General features: G+C 35.4%; 1 protein-coding gene across 1 annotated transcript in view; it reads left to right on the top strand.

Moving 5' to 3' along the window:
- Window positions 1-27,715, top strand: part of LOC118274066 (hemicentin-2) — a 61,340-nt gene extending 33,625 nt beyond the window's left edge. The window contains exons 4-7 of the mRNA XM_035591421.2: window positions 18,324-18,534; window positions 20,451-20,550; window positions 23,452-23,609; window positions 25,348-27,715. Of these exons, the coding sequence (XP_035447314.1) occupies window positions 18,324-18,534; window positions 20,451-20,550; window positions 23,452-23,609; window positions 25,348-25,628 (750 nt within the window). The 3' untranslated portion in view covers window positions 25,629-27,715. The remainder of the gene's footprint in view (window positions 1-18,323; window positions 18,535-20,450; window positions 20,551-23,451; window positions 23,610-25,347) is intronic.
- Window positions 27,716-27,937: the final 222 nt, after the last annotated feature.

Genomic DNA, 27,937 nt, shown 5'->3' with positions numbered 1-27,937 from the left:
AACTTGCGGAATTGCGAAGCCATCCTGCAGACTTATCTGCAGGGTAACGAGCTGATACTGGACGATAGACTCGAAGCAGCAGAAGCAGTCATATACGACAATAATACATCGAGAGTGCTGAGAGGAACCTCTATAAGTCGTAGTATGGCAGCTTACAACGCCACTGCAGGATTTGTGTCTCTCGACGAGAAGGAATCAAATCGATGCGGAGTAGTGAAGTTTAAAACTCCCCCCAACGATTCCCTAGTGGTGGTTGCCAAGTGTACCAGGATTATGCTAGACGATGGGATATTAGAAATGGCAAAATCCATATCGGAATCCGGACCGGACGGCATAACCTTTGAGAGCTGGTGCACTCCGAGGTTTCACTGGACGAACGGGGTCCCTGGATGCGGTAAAACGACTTGGATAGTGGATCAATTTGATGCGGACAAAGATTTAATTGTCACCACAACAACTGAAGCAGCAAATGACCTCAGAGGCAAACTATCTTGCCGATTTGGGGGACTACTAGTCAAATCTAGGGTTCGAACAATGGCGTCCATCTTAGTAAACGGCTTGAAGGGGCGAGAGAGCTGCACTCGACTAATGGTAGACGAGGCTCTTATGAACCACTTTGGAGCGGTGGTGATGGCCGCCCGAATAACTTTAGCCAAGGAGGTCCTGCTAATTGGTGACATTAATCAGCTCCCGTTCATTGATCGTGACAACCTCTTCCCTCTCCACTACGGCCGCCCTACACATACCACACCCATAAGTCAGGAGTTGCTGTGTACCCACAGGAATCCAATGGACGTGGCCTATGCCCTCAACAAAGTTTACAGTGGCATATACTCGTCCAGGTCGGGCGTGAGATCCCTGGAGACAAAAAGATTCTCGGGAGCGATGATCCCAAAATCACTCCCCGACACCTTATACCTGGTACACACCCAGGCAGAAAAGGAATCCCTTAAGAACCAGGGATACGGGTCGGGCGAGGGATCACGCATTCTCACTATACACGAGGCTCAGGGGCTTTCGTCCGCGAAGGTGGTAGTTGTGAACACAGCAACAAAGAGGCAGAAAATTCATGACAGCGTACCACATGCAGTAGTTGCAATATCGCGTCACACACATAGTTGCATCTACTACACGGACAATTGTGATGACGCGATAAGCAAATTGATCGGAAGGGCTGCTGAGGAGAGCGACCATAGGATTATGGACTACAACCTGAAAATGGCCATCAAACACAGAGACGCGGCAGTTCTGGGGGCGCTTTTGGGTGAGAAATGTTCCTTGGACTAAAATAAAAATTTATATAGTGGGAGGTAATGTGTATGCGGAAATAGTAAATAAGTACATAACTGCTATATACATAATTATATAATTGTAAACTCTTTGACTTCTGTAAGCTCTGTTGAAGTCAGCCCACCCGACAGGGGTTGAGGCGTCACGCTCACATAAATGTCCTACAGTCGGTGGCGCTGTGTGTTGGGTTGTTCCGTTCCCAACAAAATGGTTGACCGGACCAATTGCTGACACACACGTCATACTCGTGAACGAGTGCCTTCTGCTGGGGCAGGTCGGCTCTCCCAGCGCGCCGGTGGACTGACTTGGCAGAGCCGCCGGTAAATTTAATTTAGTGGATAAAAAAAAAACAAATATGTTAATCATAAGTATTTTTGTAGTTATAATTTAATAGTTGTGGTTAATTGTAGTGCGTAAGGTAGATACCATATTGATAAAATTTATTGTAAAAAGAAAAACAAATTGTATGACAAGGGCACGGACCAAGAGTCCGTGGAGAACAAATGTAAATAAACATATAAAAAAAAAAAAAAAAAAGTTATCAGTAAGTACTTTATAACAAGAAAAAACACTGAACAGTGTGATAGAGAAGGGTAGGCTGTAGTTATAGTAGTAATACAACCTACACGATGTAGATAATATCCCACCAAAAACATACAATGTACAAAATCCAAATATGTATTTATAGGAATAAAATAACATTATGAACAAGTATAAAACTCTATTTCTATGTTTTATTGGATTGGACCTATAACAATTGCTGTTAAGTATTTAAACAAGATCTTAAAGTAGGTAAGATTTGACTTGAACTTGGCTTGACACGCTGCCGCGTGTCTAGATCTATGGATAAAATGAACATTTTATTTTGTTTAAAAGTAAAAAATACAAATTGATGACGACAGACAGAGTGATTACTGACGACTATTTCTTTTGATGAAAAACCGATAGTAGATCCACCTTCCCACTCACGAAAGTACTAAATTAATGTATCTCTTGAAGGTACACTTTTAAAACCCTTTTCGCTACACATAATAACACAAATATAGCAGAAAATAGTTTCGTACGATTATAAATTTTGTCAGTACCTACATATGCTAGTTTGATTTCATTATGCGAAGTGCTTTGTGAACAAATCCATAAAAGCTGTGGAACTGATGGGTGGAAACGATAAGCAAATGTGACACTTTTATTGTACTTTATAGAGTGCTATGATATCACAGTTTAAATCAGATTAGAAATATAGTGGAGACAGTTTAAATAATGTGTCATTTATGTCGTTGTAAACTGTCTTTGTTTGTAGTGTCTGCATTATCGTTATTGCAGCAAAAGCAAAATGTTTTGTATTCATTCGTCATAGAAGAGTGAAATGTTTTATATGGTACTTTCCGCTACGATTTTTTATGGACATTGAGTACTTTTATCGACTGACACGTAATGGGAACTACTTTAGAATCCGTATTATTTTAGCAATTTATCCAACTCAAGGCTCAATCCAATACGTACGTGATATGTGCTTTTATGAACAGTCACGCTCTCAACTATTCGATCAGAAACGATACGTAAGTCAGGTAATATCCCTAAAACCTTCTCCTAAGTCTGAATAATACTATGCTGAAAATCGCATCAAACGCGAGATAATCACGCACAAACATACATACATACGTACAGGTCAAACTCAGAACTTCTTGTTTTTTGAAGTCAGTTAACACATTGAACACCGTGGTGGTCACCGGTGACCGACGTTAGCGGAAGATTTGCCTTCAACAGTTTTCTATTGGCAGTCAAAGACTTAATAAACACAAAATAACAATCATCATTAAACGTAGCTCCGTCTCCAATAAGTAAACAGTACATCAATACCTCACATCTCCATTCGTTTCCCCGAAGACTGGTCCGGGAAACTTTAGCATAAAATTGTATATTCAAACCAAAAGGCTGCATAAACATCTCGATAGACATTAAAACTAAGAGGAAAGGATTTTATCCACAAGTAGTTACCGCAAACGGTACTCCCCTGAGATGAAATAGATAGTATCCATCTTCGCTTACCTACTTCACAAGACGTTCACATATTCCACTATGCATTTATTTAGATTTTCACTCGTATTCATTTTATCGATACGAAGGCATCTCTGCTAACGTAAGCGGAGAATTTATGTTGCTTCGTAGATATTTTGTCATTTTTTATTGAATTCATTTATATACCGTACCGTTTGAGACTGGTTGATGTTTGTTTTAGTTATATTTTATTAGTTGGCAAGTAAAGTAAAGAGAGTAAAGGAATAATGTCTGTGAAAAGAGTTATGAATGTAGATGAATTAAAAGAAATACACATACGTTGTGGATTTAAGTTATTAGTGGTGCTACAGAAGTACATATCAAACAAAATGGTGTACTTTATAACTTCTAAGCTCACACACTACCCTTCGTACGGGGACCGAACAGAAATTAAATAATATTATTTTTGGTTTTCGTTTTAAAATGGAGTCCTTCATCATGAAATTGTATTTGTATCAACTGTTCTCTCTTTCGTATGACATGTCTATATCTGTATAATAAGCACATCAACGTAACTACATCGTTTCAAATATGAGCCAATTTTCTTCTGAGCCATTAGCATAAACCTGATGATTGTACTTAGGTCCTTGTTGAACTAAGTTCACAGTCATTTTAAATATTTTTTTTTTAAAAGGGAACCAGTTTTCGTTTACTTGCCGCCTCCATTTTTTAAGTCAGGTAGTATCTCTAAAACCTTCTCCTAAGTCTGAAAAATACTATGCTAAAAACCGTATCAAAATCGGTTCAGCTAAACGCGAGATAATCGCGCACAAACTTACATATACATAACATTCAGTATGTACAATTGTACATACAGGTCAAACTCAAAACCTCCTTTTTTTGAAGTCTGTATATATATATATATATAGGCCCTAAATATCACAATAGAAACAAAGCACAATTTAATAGAACATAAATGTAGGTACATAGCACTAGGTCGAGCTGAAACGAGCAAAAATTTCCTCCATACCACGCCATTTTAAATTCAAATGCGATAACGAAATACGAGAACTACAGGCATTACCTACTTGTCCTATATTGAGGAGACTCACGACTTCTCTATGTGCCAAGTTATTTAGTATTCAGGTAAGAAAATATAGATTGATTTTGTACTGAGTCTGTCTGTTCAGTAACCGACTAATGGTTACAAAATATGCTGTGGTTTCGTTAAAAACCATAAAAAATTGTGTAAGAATAAATATTGTGTGAATCAATATTGAAAAAAGTACTGAATTAATGTTTATTAACCGACTTCAAAAAAAGGAGGTTTTAAGTTTGACCTGTATGTACAATTGTACATACTGAATGTTATGTATATGTAAGTTTGTGCGCGATTATCTCGCGTTTGTATATATATATATATATATATATATATATATATATATATATATATATATATAGGGCTTATTTTTTTAATAAGCAGGTTATGGATCACAAAATAGTTGTTTATAGATACGCCTCCACAGGCCCGCATCGCGCGCAACGGATTTTAATTTGTCTTGTATAGAAACATACAACTGCATCCACTGAGCCGCATCGTACGGACCGCATCATCAGCAAATGCCTATATGCGTACTGATGACGTCATACGGAATGCGTACGACGCGTGCGATGCGGGCTTGTGGACGTTTACCTTATATCAGAATTTCCACGGAATCGAGATTTACGCAGGAAAAGGTTACTACGCGTACGAAGTCGCGGGCACAGCTAGTCCTAAATAAAAACTTACAAGAGCAAAATTAGAAACATATGGTTAGATTTTATAATATTGGCAGTAATCACTACTCATGCCCCTAGTACAAAAAGGTTTATGATTTAGCCATGCATACTTTCCTACCTAATTACAGATTTACGGTTATAAAATTGTACTTGCATGCGCCGTTCAACGTCATGGTTGAATCATAGTTAATTAAAATTATGACTAGGTAAAGCGAAAAGAAAATTATTACTACCTCCATTCTCTGGTAATAAACACGAGAAACCGGTGTCTTGGAATATGCATATATTCTGTGAACATATGCCACGAAATTAAAAGTTGATGTTAGCTATAAAAGCTCTTATGGCTCTCAACATAAAGCGCAATTTTGGTGAGTTTATTTTGAAATAAACGCTTTTATTTGACAGTAACATTAACCCGTTGGTTTTGCTTTGAAATCGTGTTAGAAAGGCTTGTTCTTGGAGTCAAATACTAGGATTAATGATGTGTAATGTATGTTATGAAATACTGCATGGATTCTTATGAAATATCATTCCTTTTTTTGAGTGGGGAAAATCATCCAAAGCTTTCTCTCGCCCTGAGCGAGGCGAGAGGGAGTGTCAGACTCTTACTGACTAAATACCACCCCGTTCCTTCTCCTGTTTTTCGAGCCGGAGCCCCGTAACCCGCTAGGCAGTCCGCAACTGTGCATTCCTACATTTTATTTTATTCTCTCTGAACTGTATTTGTGTTCTATTCGATTTGACACAACAAAGTTTGAAATTCCCACATAAACTGAATAAAGTGCTGGTGAGCAAGAGACTCAGTAAAATATATACGATCCTAAATCACACTAAGAACATTTTTACAATCTGGCTGAGCGAAATAGCTCAACAACCAGATGTGGCATATTCTTGTATTGCCAGATTCAATATAAAGAAATTCCGACAGCAAAAAATGTGGGTTCCGAATGTTCCGAAATCGGGACGAAGTGTTAATCAAGGGGGAAACATCTGGCAACACTTAACTTCTTTGGCCCTAACAATTTGTAACAAAGTTCGTGCACTTATTAAGTACCTCCAATATTGCCAGTTTTTGTGGAACCATTCAGTTAATATTCACACTCGGCGATATTGGATTACGTAAAGGAATATATAGAAAAGTCTTGTGCCTTTATAGTGATTACTAGTGTTTAATAATATTAATAAAATCACCAACATAAATATATGTGCGCAAAACATGACATGAGTATGAGTAAGAATTGGTCATCTTCTAAAATATAAAAAAACAATCGCTAAATATGTTGCTAAGTGCAAATCTCGAGAACAGCTCAACCGATTCCGTTAATTCTTCTTTTTTCTTGTGTTTGTTATTGTTAGGAGAAAGTTCTTATGAAAGAACAAAAAAAAACAAAGATGCGCAGAAAAAAATTCAAGGCGAAACAATGTTCGCGGACTTTCGTACTTCTATTACAAACATAACTATAGTTATGTACTACTATAGTGAATGGTATTACTTCCCACTAAAGTAACAAATCATCTGATTGGTTACTTTACTTCTTTTTACTTTCTCTTCAATAATAGCAAACCCATTATGTGTTATAAGAACTCAGTACTAATAGTTCAACTTATAGTTCAAAAGTTTGATAAAATGTTTGAACACCTTGACTTTTTATAAAACTGCGACTAATTTTCGCTGTGTAGATGGCAGTCTACACGTAAAAAGCTGATATCCAGCCAAATCTGGTTAAGACTCGATGCTGACAAAAACCTAGTTGGTAAAACGCCAAAGGAAAGTCGGAAAACTTTAGAAGAAATAAATGTTTATTTTATTCAACTTGAAATAAAACGTTTATTTGTTTTAAGTTATTTATACTTTATTTTCATGGAACTATTCAGTACTCTGCATGTTCTAGAATTGATTATCTACACAACATAGATTTCAAAATGTTTCTTAACTTTGAAAGTAGAAGTTACCTGATTACATAACTAATGGAATACATTTAAAATATATTGTTTTATAAGATTACTAGCGGACCCGACAGACGTTGTCCTGTCTACACGTTAATTTGAAAATTTTATTCTTTTTTTAATAAGCTAAAACATTCTGGACCTTTTTGATGAAAATTATTATTCAAATGTTATGACAATATCTAACGTCATTAATATTTGACACTGCGATGGTAGCGCCGTCCGTCGGATCCGATGTAAAACATTCCAAAATTAACAACTACTAATAAATTAAAAATTAATTAAAAAAACATTGTCCAGCGGACAAAATTGTGAATCTAAACCATTCTCAGATCCTCATGAACACACACAAAAAGTTTCATCAAAATCCGTCTAGTCGTTTAAGAGGAGTTCAGTGACATACACACGTACAGAAGAATTATATATATAAAGATATTTTTTCCAATTTAATGCACCGACCACGTTCTCATCGCATCACCTAAAGGTTGCCTAGTAAGCATTAACCTACAGTAAGTTGCAAAAAGTTAAATAATATAATAAAATATTTCACAACAATACCCATTTGGAGAGTTGCTAATTACCAAATATTAAAACAAACATTTCAATATCGATTCAAATGAAATACTCCAAAACTTAGAAAATATAAAAAAAAAGTTAAACGAACCTCAAAACAAATGAAGAAACTTATTCGGATTCAATGTTTTATTCTTCATTCCCCGTCTTAACTCTGTGATCGGACCGACTTTTCATAAAGAATCGGCAACCGAAACTCTTTTGTTATCTAAAAATAACTTTTTCCAACAAGATGACGAAATGGTTGGATTTCAATAAGCATTGAATTAAGTCAGTAAGTTTCTAGTTTCGTCACTGAATGAAACAATAATAATGTCACTAATTGATTTTTGAACAAAAGGAAATGTTTATAAAGAAAGAGAACACAATATGTTTTGTCCTTGTCATTTTCGGACTGACGTCACTGATATGTCTTTTGTTTTAGTTTTATTGCAAATCATGGAAGTCGATAGGAAAAGTGAAGTTTGAAATTAGAAAGAGATCACAATATGTTTCTTTCCTTGTTATATTGTGTCCGTTGTTGAAGTGTCATTTGTTTCTGTACTAGATTGTTGAATTTAGAAGGTATAAGCAATATCTATATTTTCTTGTCAGTTCGATCATGTTGTCACTGACGTGTCATTTGTTTATGATATAACAATGTCGCTTTTACTAAGTATACATACATTCATAAAGTGTAAAGCGTAAAAAGTACATACTTTATACTGTCGTTGACTTTTTTGTAAGAATAGTAATTGAAAATAAATCATCTCAACAATTATTCACGACTTATTTAGTAGATGCCGAGATACTTAGATTACTTGACACTTATATAGATAAATACCCATTTTCCATAAACTTACCCTCTGTATATTACTATTGTATTCTGAATATTCTGATGTGTGTGCTACATTAGGCACTGTAAAAGTTTCATTTAAATCCGTTCTTCAGACGTAAACAGCAAACATCCATACATCGTCCCACACATTCACATCACTGACACTATAGTAGGATTTACCTACAACAATGAAAACTCCTTGACAGCAGATAAAGTAAAGATAATCCTTGCTCAGACAAGCTTAACAAAACAAGAATAGTTCAAACCTATCAGAAAAAAAGAACCAAAAATAAAACGTAATTCAAGAGTAGTTTTATCCACACTATGGTTCCAATTACGTTGACAAATGTACACCAAACAGCGGCTTAATCAATCACATATACAAAATAATGATACGTTCTACGCAAACCTTTTGAAATATTATCTTTTAATACAATTCCTACAAGGTGATTGATGATACTTCAACACCAATATCGTGTTCGGTTAGTATTAGTAAGTACCTATGTGCCTATCTTCGAAACCAACTAAAATATATCGAAATAAAATGTAATACAACTTGTGGAATGAAGAATAAATATAAGTGTAGGAAATATTTTGACTCGGTCTCGAGTAAGTCAAAATCATAATGAGTAAATGCGACTAATATCCGAAAAAAGTTTACACTCTTACATGGGATTAGTAAATTTGTAAGTCGTAGTGTCCCGGAGGTTTAAGACGCCCGCATTCCATGCATGAGGGCACGGTTTCGAAACTTACCAACAGCAAGTACCAATGCTTTTTTCGAGTCATGTGTGCTTTCTAAGATTATTTAGACACCACTGACGAACGTTAAAGGAAAACATCTTGAGGAAACCTGGCCTTGAAATTGCCAAACCGTAAGTATTGACCAAGCGTGGTGATTAATACTCAAACCTTCTCCGTGTGAGAAGAGAAGATAGGTTTGGCTTTGGTCAGCAGTGGCCACTTATAAGCTGTTGATGTAATGTAAAGATGTGATTGAATCTGTTACCAAATATCAACATAGATTTTTTTTCTGAAGAAAACAGAAATCTTTCTTTCCCTTGGCTTTGGCTCCAACCATGCGGGATTAGCTCTATGTTTCATCCATATTCGGTTGAACATCTGTATTTAACACGGTGTGACACCTTCTGACCTTTCCCCAAATAGATCGGCACAGTGTCTTAACCAAAATGGATGAACGTCGGTATTTTATGATATAAAGTATCGTACACATGTGATATATTTTTAGAAAGTCAAAACTGTACATTGATATTTTTTGTTGAGTGATCTACAATCGGAATCGAAGCCAAAATCTGGTTTTTAGAATGTTTATTTGTTTTTCTGTAAGTCTGGGCTAAAGTCAAAAAGTACTGCATTGATTTACTTAAAAATTTGCATAAATACTATAAATAAGATCAACATATAGGCTACATATTATCATGCTAACATCAACGGGGGAGGAGCTATGAATCGTTAGTTTTCATAAATCTTAGATTCTGTTAGAAGTCATTACACCACGCGGACGAAGTCGCGGCCAAAAGTTAATCTTAAAATAAAGGAAAACACTTATATATCTACTATAAAATACAATCTCTGCTATTTCAATGATATCATTTTAACGATAGCCTTTTGGCATTCTTCATAGGAAAGTTTTATTTTCCGGGATTAAAGAAAAGCCAAGCTGATTACGGGATTTGGATTCCTCACAACAATCACATTCTTTGGAAAAAAAATGTAACAATTTGTTTACTGATAATGTCAATGAACAATAAATAACTCAATATAGTACTATATGTATATGTATTGGTAACGAGGTCATTTTGAAGTGAGGAATATCATCAAATGACTTCTCCCGCCTTGAGCGAGGCGAGAAGGAGTGTCAGACTCTTACTGACTAAAAACCACCCCGTTCCTACTCCTGCTTTTCGAACCAAAGCCCCGGTAACGAGGTTTGGGCAGCGATTTAAGTGATGAAGAGAAATTATGATGATTGAATTATACTAAAATTTATTTAATCCTCTGTAAAATCTACCAGCTGAAATTGAAAATATAGAAATCAAATATTTTATCAACTGACATTTGATTTACCTAAATAAAAATACAGCACTATAACAGATTGAAAATATTTATTAGTAAAATATTACTGTGAACGTTTATGATTTTGTTTTTATCATTTTCTTTCATAGAACGAATACATTTTTCGTAATTAATCTACCAAATATTTTTATCGATACATTTGTTTAAGCTTTTCCATCTAGACGAATAAATAAAATTGGAGTGTCTGTTTTTATTATTGATACAAGCGTTTTTTACTACATGCATTATGAATATACGTATGATACATATACCAAAATATTTGTCCGTCTGCTTATTTGTTTCGGCTAATCTCTGAAATGGCTGAACAGGTTTTGACGGGCAAAATAGCTGATGTATTAAGAAGTAACTTGGGCTTTTTTTAAACTTAATGGGATGGCGTTTGGCCACGACCTCGCCTACTTTTATTTTAGAAAATAAATTAACAAAGTTCGTAGTCCACGCAAGCAAAGCTGCGGGCATCAGCTAGATATCAATATACTTATTACTAATGGGCAGAAAACGCATAGTTCAAGCTTCTAGTTATTTTTTTCATTTGAGATATTAGAAAAATACATACTAAGAAGTGAACAAAACAAATCCTTTTCGTGAGTACAAAATTATAATACATTCCTATTATTGCATATCTTTAGATTGTAACTTGACTTGTAATATTAATATATCGCCATTATCTACACAGAGATCCACATCGTGCCAACTCTGCTATTGTTACGATAGCATAATCCAAATCCGTCTACTAATCTCCGATCTACATTCTCAGATTAAGATTAGAAGTAAAACTCAGCCTTAGAATTCAGTAGCATTTCTTTGTAAGACTTATAGTAATAAATATACGTATTACTTGGTGTTTTTGATCTCTAACGTAGACAACGGAACATCAGACAGTTTTGCCTATTTTTTTATTCTTTGAATGTCTAGGGCTTGCTAATGAGTGTAACTGTTGATCGTGATAATGGATTTGTTTCGACAAGTATTCATCGATTTTTCATAATATTATGTTCTTCGGGAAGGATCCCAAAATATTTGTTTTAATATAAGAAGAATGAATAAATTAATTATTGTGTTATTCTGCTTTTATTATTCTATTATTTTGTAAGGCTTACTCACGTAACTGTTTGACGAGGAACTCGACTAGTTGCGGGACACTCGACGCGGTGATTGTTTCGGAATGCTGCGCATGAATATAAGCCTCTAGCATGGGTTGAAACTAGTTGAGTTCCTCGTCAAACAGTTACGTGAGTAAGCATAATAATTAATTTAGTGTGTCTCACGGAAGTTATAATAAAATTAGGAATGAATAAAATTTATTTTTTATTACGACAAATCCGATTCAGAATAAAGTAACTTAAAGTTTGAAGTTTTCAAGGTGGATCAAACTTAGTCTGGGTGCCGCTAAGCTAATTTCTCTCCACAATCCTCCAAAGAACCAACCATTGCTAGCATAGTTTCATAATTACAAGTCTAGTGTCTAGTTCTAATTACTCAGATATCCTTCTGAGTTAGTTTGTAAAATCTTCTATAATGCTAGACACGATCTTGCTTACATTCCCTTTGGACGTGTAATATTTTCTTGATTATTCTTGCTAAGGAACAATATCCATAGAAACTTGGGGACTTTGTATATGGATTAACTTATAGTAATGAAAACGAAACATTTGTTACGTTTTTACAGCATTGTACTAAAGTGGTAACAGAGTTCATTTAGTTGTTAGCAATTAGTGTGGGGACTCCAACAACAATTTTCATAACAAAACCATTAATAAACAGAAGGTCCCTGTCCAACAAAAACGGCATTCAGGTCAAAAGTGGTTTCATCCGTCGTAATTCACGTCCAAAACTTACCTCAAATAGATTCAATATTTAATCCCCTTTTCAGAGTCCGGCCAAAAGATTAGTGAAAGACATTAAAGGTTGGCTTTCTAGTGGGGAACTATTCAGAAGAGTGGGCAATCTTCTATGTGGTTTCCGATGTGAGCGGCGCGTGAATGGTGCCCAAATTGCTAGTGAAGGGCTGACTCATTCGAACCGCAGATTGCGCTGATTCACTTCACTTTACTCCACTCACATTTTATCTAGTGATCCCATTTAGAAGATAAAGTATTCAGTGTAAAAGAGTTTTTTTTTTATCCTCGCTTCGTTACGTCCGCTCATGAAAAATTACGAGGAAAAGCGAATTCAATACTACTTCACATGTCGTAATTGAAGTAAAATGTTTGCTGAACAAATATTGCCGTGTATCTGTTTTTTTCATCAAACAGGTTACTGCATCGTGTCATGTCACTCTAGTTTAAAAATTACGTAAATTGGTGTATAGGTAAATTGCAGGTATGGCAAACACAAATACGTAGCCAATCAATTTGTCTAAAACCTCGCATGTTAAGCCCACTTACCTATTGGACAGTTAACACTATTTTGTAATTAGCGCACACTGACGCAACGGATGGAAAGCAAAACAATGTTACGTAGTTAGTTAGCAACTATATTTTCACTCAATGTTCGAAGTTTATTAAAACTTTATAAACTTCTTATACATTAGAATTGTTTTTTCATTGTACTGCAAATAGAAAACGTATTTTTAAGTTACTAAAATTCAATCTCCTATGCAATTTTTTGCAACAGCATTTCTAGCGCAACAAAGTTAGCGTGACACAGCCAGCTAGTCCATCGCACAACTAATTCAATACAAAGTTAATTTAAATTAAATCCGCAACAATCTGCATAGCACAGTTAGAGCAGTGACGATAACACTCCATTTTATTCGACAGTCAGTTCAATCCTGGTTGATCTAGGCTTGACCCATAAAAACTTTAGCACCACGAGAAAGAATGGTTAAAGGGTATCCAGTTATATCCAGTTAGTTCTGTCTCCGCCACGCTTTAAACCGCAGCACGAAGAAAGTTTTAAAACCTCTCAGCGAATAGTCTCGAATACAAATTCGAATGAAACTCTCTCAATGCAGGCGCATAATAATTGGAACGAGTGCAAACAGCTAACAATTATTACTAAACTTTATTAAGTACCTACTGCGGATCTTTTAAAATGTTTTTAATATACGCAGCTTATTATACATATTCATTTATTCTTCTTTCTGCGTTATATCTTTACAAACAGGTTTTTGAGTTTAGGGAACAGCGAGTAAAGTTCCCTAAGAAAAGGAGGATCCTCCGACCAGGCGAGGTGATCATGCCTGGCGGGCTTTCTGCCCCAACTGTTGTTCGTTGGGATTTTCTATCCGTCTTAATTCGCATGTAAACTTCATATGTGCGATGCAGGATTTTAGTCTATGTGCGACTTCTGTCATTTGTCACTTGTTACTTGTCAATGTGTCGCCACATGAGCAATAACGTAGATATCAAACAAGGCTTTTATTAAAACCTTGTCAGTCTTTTAAGATTTCTATTCACCCGTTGCTGGTAAATGTTTGATGAACTACAGAGAAGTTTCCTAGAAAAGATCACTCAACCATAGAAACGTAACTTAATCTCGAAATTCTAAGTTAATCCGCAGTTTTCCTGTAACCTCATAAATTAAAATACCGTTTTATTTGTACTTAAATAAATAATTTATCAAAATTACTCTTAGATACGTACCTATCGGAAATTTATGGTGATCCAGGTCTTAGGATACGTATTTTATAGAGCTAAAATTCGGAGGAGCATAATGAGAATTAAGTCCACTCGGTTCGCCAAAAATTATTACCGGAGAAGTTTACTTCCAGCAATTTCACATTCGTAACAAACTTTTTATCTTCTTTGAATGAAATTGGAATGGCTAAATTTTATTTGAGTACTTGTAAGTTTTACATTTATTTGAATTAATGTGGCCTTTGCTACTTTGTAAATTGAATGTGGGATTTTATGGCTGAATCCTTTGTGGAGATGCTAGACCAAGGAAGTAGATACTGATATCGGATGTGTGTAGTACCTAGATTGGTACTTGTACAGTGACAGTTATTGTAACATTCTAACAGATTATTACAATGTAGTTGATTTCGTTCCAATTCATATTCAATTTATCATTTATGTACACCACAAGATAGAAAATACTAAAAAGGATACTCATTAAAGCATGAGGTACAATTTAGCTATTTTTAAACGGAAGAAGTTTCTTGCTCGCTCTTCTCCATTCGAAGCTACAATTTGGAACGAGCACCATCGGACAGACTGACAGACTATTATTTATTTCTTTATTTGTTGACATTTCAAAAGAACCTATTTATGGTTTTATTGGAATAAATGATTTGACTTTGACATTGACTATTTCTACAACCAAACATTAAAAGTTTTCTCATGTTTTCGACATAAGTAAAAACAAAACTACAAAACGTCATAACAGCTTCAATTTCTTCAATTTCGATCACCACCCGACTACTATTATTACTACAACCATAATAAATATTGTAAAACAGTCGTAACGTTCATTATTACTCCATCGAGTGCCGGTACCGTGTATGTCCTCGGGGAACAAGATCGTCACATCAATTAATACATATTTTACGAGGAGACGAGAGACAAAGGCGCTTGCGTACCGAAGCACCTCTGTCGACGCTTCCAGTGCCATGATTATTTTATCCATTCATTAATACATGAAGACATCTAGAGGTGCGGCTAGATTTTGACGAATGCGCAGCTCAGGAGATACCTCATAAAATGCGCAGGAATTAAATGTGAAAAAAGTGCACGCGTGCTGATTACAAGTTGTTTTTGAGCAGCGCATTCATCTTTATTCAGCGTTCACCATTTATGCCTACACCTACATTATGATGCCTACACCTGGATACATTTTTAAGAGTGATAACCACGAAAACCTTAAACTGTCTCGTTGACCGAGTGGTCGCAAGTGCGACTGCCGGACAAGGGGTCTCGGGTTCGATCCCCGTGTCGGGAAAAGTATAACTGGGCATTTTTCGGTTCTTCAAAAATGTCTCAGTAGTAGCACGAAGTTTGGAAATGTGCCCAGTATATGGCAATACCTATATGGGACTTATAACACAAATGGTGAAAAGTGGGCATAACATTGTATATCGGCATTACATGCCATGTAATGTACCTACGTCTTCGGGGATAAAAAGGCGTGACGTTGTGTCATGACCACAAAACCACGAAAGCTTTTTCGTCAAAGTCAGTGAGTCAAAAGATTTTTCTCATCCGCAGAATTTCTATTCTAAATCTTTTAAAATCAATAGTGAAATACTTAAAATAGTCCTTGTCACCAGTACAACTTTTAGTTTATTTCGAAATATTCATTGTAGAGCTACATTAAGCCAACCAACTAATTACAAGTTTAACCGAGAGCTAAGTCAGTATTCAAATTCAAACAATACTTGCTTCGGCTGTCGACCAAAGAGACTGTGAACTTTACCTGAGCCCTACAAAGATCACAGGAGACGAAAAAACTTTCCACAGCTCGATACAATCTAATTCGTCCTTCTACTGGAAATACGCAAATACTTGGGTGCCTACTGAGTTTAATCAAACTTACCTTTTTACTCAATGTCACGAATTTTATCCCCAAAGGGGTAGGGCGAAGTACATTTAATATCACATACACACTGTAGCACCCACTTTAAACCAATTAGTTTATGAGCTCCATTCAATAAAGAGAGATAATTGAAATTTGTAATTCGAGAGACTACTGAAAAAACCCGATTTTACTTGCCCGACCAAGGAATCAAATCTAAAACATCTTTCCAGGCTGTCACACTTACAAGCAATCAACCGATCAATGGTCTTACCATTACCATTACCAATATAATTTCGTGTATCCAATATGTAGGCGTGAAAATTAATCATGGGGACCTTTTACTACCTTTGTAGTTATAAATATATGTGTGTGGGTGTCGCAATTAAGTATTCATTGTGATTAACTTGAGACCTAACACGTACGTGGATAGAAGTCAGACTTTTTAATAAGGGAAATAAATTATAGCCCAATAACATAGGTTTTTGAACTATTGTCTTTATAGTAATTTGGTCAATTTCGATGAATTAGTAAGTCGTTGTAACTATAATTAATGATAACGGAGAGATATCTAATCTGAAACGTAAGTCGTCCAAAAAATGTATCTAAGATTTTTTGAAATTTACATATCTCAACAATATTACGGACTTAATTATTATGTTATGGGCTTACTCACGTAACTGTATGACGAGGAACTCGACTAGTTTCAAGCCATGCTAGAATCTTCCTAATCCCCGATTCCCCAACAACCCTTAAATTTCTAACTATGTTTCATGAGTCCATGGGTGGCAGCGATTGCTTACTATCAGGTGATCCGTCTGTTCGTCCGTCTGAAATGTATAAAAATATAGACTAATTTAATGCTGGAATTTGAATACATTACTGTTTTATTTTAGGAAGGAACAAGTTATATTAATCTGTATACATGAACTCTATAGTTTGGTTACTTTAGTTATGAACTGAGGAAAAGTAAGCCAAGCTTTGCTTAGGTAGACAATTCTACGTTCGGTGAAACAAATTTCTAAGTTAATATTTGGTTTTACCGATATTGAACGAATAAGTGCTTAGTTTATTCTATTAGGATATTTTTGATTAAAATGTAAACTGAATCTGAACAAGCTTTACTTTCGTTCTATTTATAATTTCATGGCCAGGCATTCAGTACATAAAGGCATGTGGGTGGTTGCTTAGCATTTGGCTTCCACCTTCTCACTCTCAGTTCAATAATAGAGCAAAATATATACTAAAGCTTTCACGTATGACTTCGTACGTCCATTAAACGTCTTTATATCCCAGTAAACTATCTTTTAATGGTTCTCTGTGCTCTTCAAAAATCTACATGACGTATCTCAGCGGTTTTAGGAGTGCAATGATGTCTGGCAGTCACTCAGTTTTATAACGGAAGAGTTTATAACCACTTGAACTTTACTGCACTAACTTTTGACTGCATGGTTAGCGTGGTGGCGATTCGATTTCCGCACGGAACAAATCATTGTGTGATCCACAAACTATTAATTTGAGTATAGGTGTCATGCGTATGCCAAGTTGTATGTTCGTAAACGCAACTGATACAGAAGAAAATCCTAGTGTGTAGCAAAACAAGTCACGAGTAGATTTGAGTTCTTTTTCTACCTGAGGGCCTAGTAAGAGTTCGTTTTACGTTTAATGAGATCGAACCGCATTTATCCCTCGGATTGATAGGTTTGCTGGAGCTAGCCAGTGTGAGCGCCATACGCGGTAACGTTTCGATCACGTTAAAATTAAAACAAACTCATACTAAGCCCTCTATTATTTCTACGATATAGAAACTATTCTTATCCTCTTTTGGAAACTCACTGCGAATATGTACCTAATAAACGCGTGTGGGCTTCACTGAACAACATAATAACAAGATTGATTTTATATCATACCCATTTCATATCAAGGTGTAAGTTGAGAATGTGGGTGCCCACTTGTAGGTGTTCTTAATATAGGAAGTCCCACGTTTCTGCTGATATTTCAATACACCCATACATAAAGTAAAACTATTCTTATGTACCAAGCAGAATATCTCGAAATCGAACATCAATATTATGACTTTTCTTTAATAACCTTTATTGTACACCTTTAAATAAATGAAGCTTAGGTTAACATTTATAAAATGATTGTGCACAAAGGCGGCCTTATCGCTTATAGCGATCTCTTCCAGGCAACCTTTGGGCGAATGGAGTTGTTGAGTTATAGTGGAGGTGGTTCTAGGTGTAGGTGTTTTACATAGAATATATAATTACATACATACAAAACTACATACATTCATACGTATACATACATACATATATACATACATATATTTCTTTAATAATAATAATCTTAAAATTGTCACCAGGTATCATGGATACGTAAGAGAGACCTGCACATCTTGACAGTGGGTGTGCACACGTACAGCAGTGACGCAAGATTCGCGGCACTACATGCCGACGGCTCCGATGAATGGACGCTGCGAGTGGCGCCCGCGCAGCCGCGCGACTCCGGCGCATACGAGTGCCAAGTGTCCACTGAACCAAAGATTAGTCTGTCATTTCGACTCACCGTTGTTGGTAAGTAATAAAAACAAAGTTTTTTTTTATTTTAGAAACAATAAATAGAGTGTCTTTGATACACAAAAATCGACTTTAAATTAATGAGCATTAAGTCGAAGTCAAAATTGGGACAATCAAAGAAAAATAAGCAGAATATTGCACATGAAAGATTTTAAATGTAAAATAAACGATATGAGTTTTCGCTGTATACTTATTCAAACAGCTATATCTGTTGATTAAGCAGTTTATACCTAAGCTTGAGCTCTAACCCGGTAAATCGATTCGGTCTCGCTGCCAAGATTTTGTCCAAAACATTCTTTAAATGGTTATCGCACCATCCAAGTGCTCTTTCATATAAATATTTTTAAATGTGTATTATACATAGTAAACGTAACGTTTACATTATCAATACTTCATATAAAATATAAAAAATTAGTAAAAGAATGTAAATCTTCTCCAAAATCGTATACGAGTATCCTCTGTTTGAGTTCCTAGATTTTTAATTCTTACAAAACTTTTTTTTTTTGAGTGTGGAATCATTCGATGACTTCTCTCGCCTTGGGCGAGGCGAGAGAGAGTGTCAGACTCCTACTGACTAAAAACCACCCCGTTCCTACTCTGCTTTTCGAACCGGAGCCCCGGTAACCCGCTAGATAGTCCGCAGCTCCGGATCAGGCTTTAGCCCTACTGGGCCCCATCTATGGTGGTCTGTTAGCTCTTTGAGGCGCGCGCCATGTCTGGATAAATTATGTCCACTTGGTGACTAATAGCTTTGAAACTATTTAATCCCAAATACATTAACAGATTCAAACTGGGAGTATGTTAAATCAATGCACCACTGATTGAACCCTTCGGGGAATAGTCATGATTTATCAACAAGCTCAACATTGATATCAAAAAGCACATGACTATTTAATTATTAACTGGATGTCGATACTAATTAGTAAATTCCACAAATTAACAGTTTTATTGAAAACCGAAAATATTGGCGAGAGTGTGTAATTATTAAAATCCAATGTAATTCATAAATTACTGGCATCATTTATTCATTTACAAGTATTATGCAATGTCGGCATTATGAATTGAAATGACGGTTAAAATGGCGCATAACAACATAGTCACAACTTTATTTTGGATTTGGCTTAAAATGAATGTCGGATTGTTTAATGTGGTCACTGGTTATTTATAAATACTTTGTGGATAATCCTTTAACATATCAACGAATTAAAATATCATAATTATTTTGCTGCCAATTAGCCTGACTACCGATAAGTACGTAAGCATTATAACACTCGTGATTTGAATTACAGTGGAAAAACTATATCGGCAATATTAACATATTACATGCTGCAAAATCAACGCAATTTTACCTCATATATGAATATAGTCCAGTAGACTCTACTTCTAAGTCTTATAGCTGACTAGACCCAGGTGAAACATAATACCTCTATTACGCAACTCGTCAAGTTCTAGAAAAATCGTTGCTTTCCTCTCGCTCCGCCCTTAAATCGCTAGTGTGATAAGACCCTAAGGTCGCAAAGGTTTAGCGTCCGAAGCTAAATAAATGATGATGACTAAATGTAAATAAATATGTAAGTAGGGATTCGCTAACATATTCATGAGTTTTTCTATAGTGGAACTATCTCGAAATCCAGATTTGTTTTTTCTGCTTTGGATTTTCTGTACCTAGAGCGCAATTTGTTCTAATTAAAGTAATATTGATCTATGCTCCTTTGGTGCCGCAGTTGTAAAAAAACTGGTATAAGAACTTTGGTCTAAATTCGGATTGATTTAATCTGTTTGGTTGGAAAAATTGGAGTAAATAAATGAGATGACAGTACATGTTTTGTAAATGTAAATATAAAAGTAGATTTTATCAATCTACACTGATATTTGTTCTGATAATATGTATGTTCTTTCTTTCTTTCCAACAGTGTCAAAGGCGGAGATCCTCTCAGGACCGGAGCTGTTCGTGAGAGCTGGATCAGACATCAATCTTACTTGCGTGGCGAAGTACGCCCCTGACCCGCCGAGGTAACTAATGTGAAAAATCTAGACATCCTGCTAGCTTTAGACATTAAAAAACTAGATTAATCGCTGCAAAGTTCCTGCTTTATTTTATAATACACTTTCCAGACATTATTAGCTTCGCAATTTATTTTTACCTAGCACCTTTATTTCTGTACTCTCATTTTGTGTACGAAGCTGAAAAAGCAATGTTTATTCAGGCTATTCCAGCATTTTTGTGGTTTCATTAAAGTCTATTGAAATAAATTCTGCCTTTTTGAAGCAAGTTTCTTAAACAAGTTGTCCGATATAAAAATACGAGAGCAAGAACATTTTGAGTTTTATATGGCCTATGAAGGAAATGGAAAAGGTGCTATATACCCACTCGGCTTGGGCAGTAACATGAAAGTGTGGGTTGCCAACATAAAAAACGAGGAAGTAAGAAATAACTCTCGAGCGGGACTTTTGTGTCAGCGTACGTGACAAATGTGTAATGAGACCATCTTGTTCAGTTAGATCAAATTTGCCCGCACTCTGCGACCTACAAAAGTATCATTTTTGGGCAACGTGCCGACGTAACATAGTAGAGGCTGCAACACTTTTTACTACTAGTTTACTAGCAAACAAAGACCTTTATTGCAGATGAAATGAATGACACGCCTGACTTTAACATAAAAAAATAAAAAACGAAATTTTAATAAAGTAAAACGACAGCCAGACTCTCCAAATATTTTATACGAGAACACAAAACACGATCCGTGTTCAAAAACGTTAGCGTAAATTAATTACGTGTGTATGTAAAACAAATACGACTAAAAATAAAACGGGGGACAAAAAATTCGATTTTCGCCATTGATGTTTGCGGTTGTGTAACTCTTAATAAATACGCGACACAAATCGTTGTGGTGTGAATAGGCGAGCCCGCCCTCCGCCTTACGATCTTATAATGGAAGTGTGTTATCGTGTAGGCACCTTTTCACACCGCACCGTACCTATACATTTAGTCTTCGCATCCATAAACATGATAAGCTTATTTTCAGATAAAAGGGTCGGCTGAGGTCCCTAAGTGAGGTATTCTTTGGCTATCAACGTTTAATGGTGGCCTATGTCTGAGATCTATCGAGGGACCTTCAATTTGAATATTGAAAAGACGATACGCTCTGTGTGGACAGATATCGTTTTTTATTCAGATGTTTCGTGAATTATTTATAGGTGCTCACTCAATACCAAAGTTTCCCGAACAGTCTCGCTGTGTTAATTGAGGCAAGCCCACCAACATATAATTAATGTATTTTTCGTAGTAACTGCGGTGTGACACTCACCACTCTCGTATCGCGTTTGGTCTTTTGTTTGTGGAGTATCACATGACTCGTAATTATTATGAGTACGGCGCTCACAAAGCATATTTTTTCCTGCAAACAGAAGTTCAAAGCACAATGGGAAATGAATGAATATAAATTTAAATTTCCTAAAGCGCTCGTATCTTTCTTTTAAGTGAATTTATAAATAAACAGGATAAATGGCTGAGGTCAGGCCCGAAATACGTTTGGGACGAATAAATAATCCAGTAAGTGAGACGAAGTTTCACATTTCGAATGTGTCAGATACATTTCTTAGTAGTTGAAACAGTGTGACCCAAATATAACGCTCATTAAACTCAAATTACAGGCTTGAGTAGGAAACACATCCTTGGACGTAATGAATAGGCGTGGATCGGTAAATACCTGTAATTACAGTCCAGTCACTCGGCCAAAGGTGTTGGGTTTATGTACACAATCTATACAAAAATAATTAAAAGCAAGTTTGTTTGAAAACTTTGTATTTAAGTTTGTCAATTTTAATGCTTTGTAATCTTCGTGAATGGAATTTGTTAATGTCTTAAATTAGAACCTTTGTACATTAATAGACATGATGAAATTTTAATCAAGTAATCTGCTCGTGCCCGTAGGCAAATATAGAGAGCGTCAACATTTTCGGTCTTCCAAATTGCTGGCTCAGAGTTTCTGTAATGATATTTCAATGTAAACGGTGCAAGGTTTTTGGTTTTATCGCAGGCCACGCTGGCAGGATGCGTCTTACATCTGCGATGCTGGTAGTCGACTCGCATGGCCTACTTAGTAAAAGAATTTGTCCAGATCATCATACTAACATCATACGGTACATTATCGTAGCGTATAGCTTAATTTGGTTTTAAACCTTCTCGGTTATTGCCTTCTTACTCCCATTTTAACTTACGATTGAGTCATCGACTCGTGTCTTTATTGATAAATATTTTTTATTTGGCCACAAAATAGATTTTACTTTAAAATTGAAGAAATCGTATTTTCTTGTTTTTCTAACGTACGAACAAATATGAGAACTATGGAGAAAAAAAAATACCAGTTATCTGATTACAAATCACAGTTGATAAAACATTGAATTAAAGTTTTTAAGAATAGAAAATAAGAAAAATACAAAAGTATTTATTTTTATGTAATTGAAATTCTTTTTATATATTTATTTGTTTAAGATAAGAATATTTTTCTTAAGAATATTTTTTATTTTGATTGCAATCTTATCTATAATGTATTAAGATTTGTATAACTATTGAACCGCTTTTATGTGATGCTTGCTTTATTTTGATTCATAGAAAGAATATATTTATCAGATATTACGAGACTAGAGTTTGCCCAAAAATTAATTTTACTTCAATAACATTTATAATAATTTCAAAAGATTGAAATCTATATTTATGTTGATCTATTTCATTGGTACCGGGACATCTCTTTTATTTTATTTTTTTCTTCTTATATATATATAAATAGAAGCTCTAGAAGCATTAGCAAACAAGATACAAAAATATACTGCATATAAATGAGTAAGAAAGAAAGTATGAACAAATTTTTCATATGGTTTTCTATACCATTAATTATTATTTTCGTTTACTAGCTTCATCTACTGGTACCGAGGAGAACAAGTGGTGAACTATGCTCAACGAGGCGGTATAAGCGTGGAGACTGAGCAACGCACGCGCACTAGCCGACTTCTCATCGCACGCGCAGCTCCCCACGACTCAGGGAACTATACATGTGCACCAAGCAGCTCAGGTAAGGAAACATTATAAATTGAACTTTATTTATATATCTATAAAGTCTATCTTAATATAAAGTTCATCTTTAGAACATTTTGATTGGTTAACCAAAAATATTCATCGTCGCGTCTTCGTAGCAATTTGCTACGGCGCGGCGTAGCCACCGACTACGAAATACGTAGCAAAGCATTGACAAATAACATCGAGATAAAACCAACACAGCTCGTTCCTTATTTTACTTTTTCAAATGAACCTTTTAATTTGATAATAGTCAGTAATATTTCTCAGTTAAATAAAGTATTTACCAGCGAAATTATATAAGTTTCTTCTCTTGTAACAATGATGTAACAATCTGAACTGTTTCAGCCTAAGGGTTTCCTAGTTGTAACTTATAAGATAAATGACGCAAAGTGTGCCTATACAATACATTTCTGCCTCCAGCTATAAGGAAAAACATTACCGTTTGCCGTGTTAAAACCCAAATCATGCTCGTAGTTTAGTAGTTTATTGCCTCAAATACATGTTAATTATTTCTTTAATTATAAGGAGCCCAAACACCATAACGTTTGAACTGAGAAATAGGGCAGACGCATAAATTTTATAACCGATTAAAGTCGGGAAACGGGTCAATATTTCATTGTTACGACTATCGATTTTACCCTCATTATCGAAGGGATCAACTATTTGGTGTGTTCAGTTTATTATTTAGTTCATTTGTGACACACAATACATTTTGGTGGTTTTAGAAAATTCTGACGAACATTCTAGCGAAAACAAAATTTGAAAAAATTATACCATCTCATCTTCATTACTGATTCAACAAATGTATGTATTCGTCATAGGTATTATAAAAAATGAGCATCATAAATATAAAATACCATAAACGTAATATTTAAATATGGAAGTGGAAACATTCCCGTGGAATGTATTTTTAAATCCCTCTTTCCCTCTGTAATGAAACCCTCTCTGTACCAGTACAATACCAACTCACAGATTGCCGTATTCAGTGCTTCGTATTAAAATTATTCATTACAAGGATTTGCTGCAAACTGCTGTGTAATTATTCCAGTCTGGATTCTTACACAGTAGCTTAACATTATTGCTATGTTCCAGAATCACCCCACGACTGTTTAAACTGCTGCCAACTTTTTAATTGACGTCGTTTAATGGCACTACTGAAAGAAAAGTCAATGTTTGATGTTGCTTGCTAATTCTAAAAGTATTTCTTTAACAATTCCACCGGTTACGGAAAATGACTGTACTTATTTGTGATTACAATGCAGCACACAATTAACATAATGAAGTGTTCATATTTTGTTTCTGGGTTAATGCATTACTAGCGCCGCCGTATACTTCATAAAACTACTTTAAAATGTAGGCTAGTAGTACGTTCAGACGTTTGATTTATCAAGGCTTAGCTTTACAAAATGCATTCACTTATTCCACGTTTGATTTTATCTTTATTCATAAATCTTCTATTCAAATGTTGTAAAATAATCCTGAACTAAAAGTTTTGTATTTTAATATCTTACAACATTACATTATGTTTTAGATAGTGGTGATTAACACTTCAAAAGGGTTCAGAACGTAGTAGGCAATTACTTAGTAATATTAGATTTAACTGCTATAATGTTTTAAGGGGCGAGATTCAACCGCCCTTTGTACCATTTATGAACAATCGGGGTACCCACGAGCAATCGATAAAGGGACGTGACATTAGATAAGATGATTTATGACACAACTTTGTTATACAGAATCTGCGTCGGTGATAGTCCACGTGCTGAGCGGGGAGCGGCCGGCGGCGATGCAGAGCTCGGGCTCGACGCCGCCCCGCCTGAACCGCGCCATCCTCGCCACGCTCACGGCGCTCACCACGCTGCGCCAGCCACGACCAGCGCTCCTCGCCACCCTCCCGGTCGCCGCGCACTACGTCTCCATCCCAACACTTCTCATTACCCTACTATTCGCCAATGCTCTCGTCAAATTCCTATCAAAATTTACGACAGCTCACATCGAACCCACATCTTCAAGATGACCTATTAGTGCAAACGCGACTTCCCAAACGTTTTAAACTAAGGAAGTATTTTATATGATTGAGTGAACAAGCGAAATTGTGTCGGACCCTCGGGTTACGTTATCTGAGTTGAACGTATTTAAAATACAACGATAAATATAGACAGTAATGTTTCCTGTGAGGTAATTTTAAGGCGATAAATCAATAGCATAATGGTCAATTTAAAAAATGATATTGTTGTTTATAAATCTCTAAATTTCTATTGTATCTGATCTGTAACAGACATGATCGTTTTAGTAATTTCGATAAATAACGACCAGAGAGATTAATACAGCACGCATGAGATAATCCTTTCAGATGATTTATCCGAAGCTGAATCTCCTTTGTTCTCACAGCTAACTACGTTCGTCGTCTTAATCCGGTGCCGAGATTACAAGCAAATCGATTTCGTTAGTCCAATACAGGAATATACCGAGATTCAATCGAAGTGAAGCTTATCTATGCGTAACGTATATCTAAGCCGCTGGTTGCTCTCTTTGCCACATTATTTGCGTTCGATCAAGTTGAACAAACAACGTCTGTACTTATGCATACAAGCGTACATTAGTATTGCTGGTTACTATACTACATGTAATCATCTTCGTATTTACAAGTTTCACTAACTTTAAACAAAGAAAAACAGTAATCTCATCTTCTAAAAATCTTGACTCTTATATGGCATTATGAAGTTGAATGACAAAGTTGAAATTAAAACAAAGTTTCTAAAAAAAAACAAATTACTTGTTTCTTTTATTATCATTTTTGTCGCTAACCAGTTTAATTTGATTTCATCTTTGAGCCGAAGAATAGATTAAACGTTCATAAATTAAATTACGTCGCCATCTTTTATCAAACAATTGGTTGTTGACGAGATATTACAATTTTCTTGTTGCAATTTGTAAAGGAAATCTCAGTACCTAAAGACTAAATGTTTTCCAAGAGAATGACCCAATCTTCAAACGATTTCATCTCCAGTGCGCTCAAACATAAAATGGGACTAAATTGAGTTGATTTCTCAGCCACCACAGAACCATTTTACTTCGGGTTCGACGAAAGTTCTAAGAATTTATAGAAGTCGTCAATCTTTGAGTGGCTTTGTAATGAGCCTTTCAACGTCTCTTGACATCAAGTAGCGTTAACATGAGCTCTTCAAGTGTTCAGAATCTTCCCAAGCTTGTTGCCACAAAATTTGTGTTCCAACTATACTACAATTGAGATACGGGCTCTTCACAAAAATCCCAACAGAAATTCCCTGGACTTTTAAACTGCGCATACCTTTTTGTAAATTCGTCTGACTTTTTCACATTCCACTGTCTTACTCCGGAATAAAATTACACAATCAAAGTTTAGAATTAGGGTTGCTTTACTGGCCAGAATAAAAGGCATCGTTCCAAAAAGTTGTCTCGAGTGACAGCAAGAAACAAATTACGTACCTTAGGCTTCATTTGTTTCAAGTTCATTTCATGTAGCGAATCTGGCAGATAGGCACTAAACATTGCTCTCAGTCCATTTTGTTTTTATTTCTGCTCTTTCTACCCTTACTTATGTCAGGGCCGAACAAAAACAATTTGACGACTTTTCAAGTAAAAAAACTCGAAGATACTTTGCTACTACTTACGTCAATATTAAATCTCTGTTACTTTTTAGATGTTTACATCTGTTTAAAACTTAAGTAAAATGCTTGTCAAAGGCAAGTTTAAATTGTATAAAATGTTAATTTTCTCTAGATGATTTATAGACATTGGTACCTTTGTATTTTAAAGATTTATTAAATGAAATCATGTTTAAATAAGATTTAGCTCGTATCCTGTACATAATAGCTGATCAATTGTAAATATTAACGATGTAAATAATAATTATGAATTTAATGTTATGTTTGTAATGTCTTGACAGCCAAAAATACATTTTATGTATTCAGATTACTTTGGCAACGGTTTCAAACGTGGCCATCTTTTAAAAGTAGTTAACAAAAGGGTTGTGTAATAAACTATCAAATTGTAGATGTATTTAAATATGTTACCTAACGATTTATAAGAATACAGACATAGTAATAAAACCAATGAGGAATATTATGCGTATCATTTCAATCTTAAAATTACAATTAAGTTAAATCAAAGCAATTTTAATTCATAAAATAAAATAAACTGAAATGTCAGGATAAGACAAATTCAACTGGAATCGCCAACAGAAAAAAATTATAATCCCCAAAAAAGCATTCATTGCGGCAAGTTAAGGACAAAAATTTCATTGTATTAAGTAATGCGGCCGTGGAAGTGGGGCAAAAAGATGAA

This window comes from Spodoptera frugiperda, chromosome 3 (assembly GCF_023101765.2).
Source record: "Spodoptera frugiperda isolate SF20-4 chromosome 3, AGI-APGP_CSIRO_Sfru_2.0, whole genome shotgun sequence".
NCBI classification, from domain to species: domain Eukaryota; kingdom Metazoa; phylum Arthropoda; class Insecta; order Lepidoptera; family Noctuidae; genus Spodoptera; species Spodoptera frugiperda.
This window is presented reverse-complemented; position numbering and strand designations above follow the sequence as displayed.